The 2,314-nt window shown below is 36.5% G+C and overlaps 1 protein-coding gene across 1 annotated transcript; it reads right to left on the reverse strand.

Annotated features, from left to right (window-relative positions):
• Positions 1 to 217: 217 nt before the first annotated feature.
• GASA4 (GAST1 protein homolog 4) lies at positions 218 to 1,747 on the reverse strand. The gene is made up of 4 exons (XM_028074185.2): positions 1,542 to 1,747; positions 1,376 to 1,420; positions 1,223 to 1,256; positions 218 to 677 (listed from the first exon to the last, which is right to left on the reverse strand). Exons 1-4 carry the CDS (start codon positions 1,608 to 1,610, stop codon positions 496 to 498), a joined length of 330 nt encoding a protein of 109 aa, XP_027929986.1. The 5' UTR covers positions 1,611 to 1,747; the 3' UTR covers positions 218 to 495.
• Between the last annotated feature and the right edge of the window lie 567 nt (positions 1,748 to 2,314).

Consider the following 2,314-nt stretch of genomic DNA (forward strand, 5'->3'; position numbering starts at 1 on the left):
TAAAAAGAAAAGAAAAACAAAAGTACACGTCTTGAGTAAAATGGGCCTACAAAGGGTGCATGAGCATGACAGAGCAAGAGCATCACTTTGCCTTATCACATGCACGCATATCTGGTAATAAATAGGGACCTTGTAAAGAAGAAGAAAAGAAAATTGCTGTTTGCAATAACAGTGAAGTAACGCAACACTGAAGCACCATTCATTCCAAGACAAGATATTAAGGTAGCAACAAGTTCCACAGATGATGTATTGATATAAGTAATTAGCCACTCACGTTAAAGGAAACAAAGTCCTAAGGAGTGATACTACAGATGGTGGTCCTTAAAGGGAGGACATCCCAAAATGCATAACAATAGTGCCACCACAAGGGGCTATACCATTTAGTTAGGACATGTGAATAGTAGGGAAGTAAGGTAGTGCCTTAAATGGAACAATGAAGGAAGTGATAAATATATAAGAAAGCAACACTTATGTTTGTTGAGGTGAGGTTGAAGCTTAAGGGCACTTGGGTCCTCCCTCCTTGGTCTTCCAGTTGTTGTAGCAAGGGCACACGGCCTTATTACCATAATACCCCGGAGGCACACACAGGCACTTCCTGCAACACTTCTGACAGAAAAACATGCAGGGCTTGTGGTATTGGGTCTTGCTACATCTCCTCGAGCACTGTGATGGGCATTCTGGTCATTTCACATCCCCAAAAGAGACATATTGTGAGCATCGGTAAGAAACAAAACAGGGCAAGCGTTATGGTCAATCCAATAATCAATACCACTTTGACTCCTCTCTTTTCACACACCAGTCAAAACACTAAACAAAAACAGCTTTTATGGGAAAAAATTGACCACGGTCAAACTAAAATTGACAGTGAAGAGAGATGTAACCAATTATAAAATTTTAGAACTTTTTTTTTCAATTTATTAAAGAAGTACAAATAATATTATATGTCGGTTGGTTAGTTAAGAGCTTTGAAAAGAGAGGTACAGAATCATGTGAATATAATTTGGCTTAACTGAAAAAATAGGAAAAAATAATAGCAAAATAACAATCCGAGATCTGCTCTGAGAGCTATTTGGGAATGTTCTTAAAAATTTTCCTTCTTCCATTCTCAGTGTCGCCATCGCCACCATTTTTTATGTCCAAGGTTTGGGGTTGGAGAAATCTCTCGACATATACATTACTTCATGCCATAAAAACAAAAGCTGAAGAAAAGAAATTTACTTACGATAACTCTTGAGACTCCCACTTCCATATTTGCTCTGGGGAAAGAAAAAAACAGCATAAATCAGCACTGGTAGAAAGCAAAATCCCAAGACCCAATTTTTCATTCTTCATAAACTCGCAGAGAAAGAGAGAGTGAAGAAGAGATGCAGCATACCTTGTTATCATTCAGATGGTCTCCATGCCCATTTGCAGCCATAACCTGAAAAATGAAGCCGTTTAAAATGTAAGAAGCCTTCGATTTCTCAACACTAGGACGCTAGTGGTACCAAAAAATGAAAACATTATGTGTGTCTGGTTCTTAGACATTGTTAAAGACCAACCACTGTTTGAAGCATGGAAATGGCAATGAGTGCCAAGATCATAGCTGCAAAGAACTTAGCCATAGCCATTGTTGCACACACACTACGATCAGAAAACCCCTCTTGATTTGGCAGAACCTTGTGTCTGAATCACGAATCAAGACCAAGAAACAAGAGGGATGTTTGAGGAGATGCTGGGATCTGAAAGCAAATGATGGTGGGGTATTTATAGAAACATTCAAGGGTGGGGATTGGATGCAGCATTTATTGGGTGCATTTAGAAGTAGAAAGTTGTCCTCAATTTGGAGAACCAACGTCTGACACGTGTGTCAGCACAAATATCATGACGGTGATGCAAATTACATTAGATCGGATCGTACGGTCTACGAAATACATTAATTTAATTAGGAAATGCTAAGCAACTTGGAACATCGCCGCATGTTTGCTGCTCCTAAAAACTAACAGTCTTAAAAGACATGCACGCTCCATAATTCGTATGGATGGATAAGAAAAAAATAAAGAAAACAAAACAAAATAATACCTAATGTGAATTTTTAGATGATAATTTACTTTTATGCAGAACTTAAAATATTTTTCTGTAAATAAATTGAATTAATAAAATTTATGATAGGAATTCAATTATCAAAAAATAAATTTAAAATTTCATGAAATTTTAAATTTTATATAAAAAGGTTAATTTAAAATTATTGTTATTTTTATATATATTCTCTTTATATCCTCTTGGTCTCGTTAGGACATTACTTCTTCCACTTCCAACAAAGTTTTCACATGAT

The sequence above is a fragment of the Vigna unguiculata genome, chromosome 5 (genome assembly GCF_037176805.1).
Source record: "Vigna unguiculata cultivar grain cowpea cultivar isolate G323 ecotype 2 chromosome 5, ASM3717680v1, whole genome shotgun sequence".
Classification (NCBI taxonomy): Eukaryota; Viridiplantae; Streptophyta; class Magnoliopsida; order Fabales; family Fabaceae; genus Vigna; species Vigna unguiculata.

What these genes read in the sequence shown, in the direction of transcription:
- GASA4 (XM_028074185.2), bottom strand. Translation starts at nt 1,610, where the DNA reads ATGGCTATGGCTAAGTTCTTTGCAGCTATGATCTTGGCACTCATTGCC. An exon ending in ACCATCTGAATGATAACAAG is followed by an intron (nt 1,257 to 1,375) that starts GTATGCTGCATC and finishes TTCTTTCCCCAG; the next exon opens with AGCAAATATGGAAGTGGGAG. An exon ending in TGGGAGTCTCAAGAGTTATC is followed by an intron (nt 678 to 1,222) that starts GTAAGTAAATTT and finishes TGAAATGACCAG; the next exon opens with AATGCCCATCACAGTGCTCG.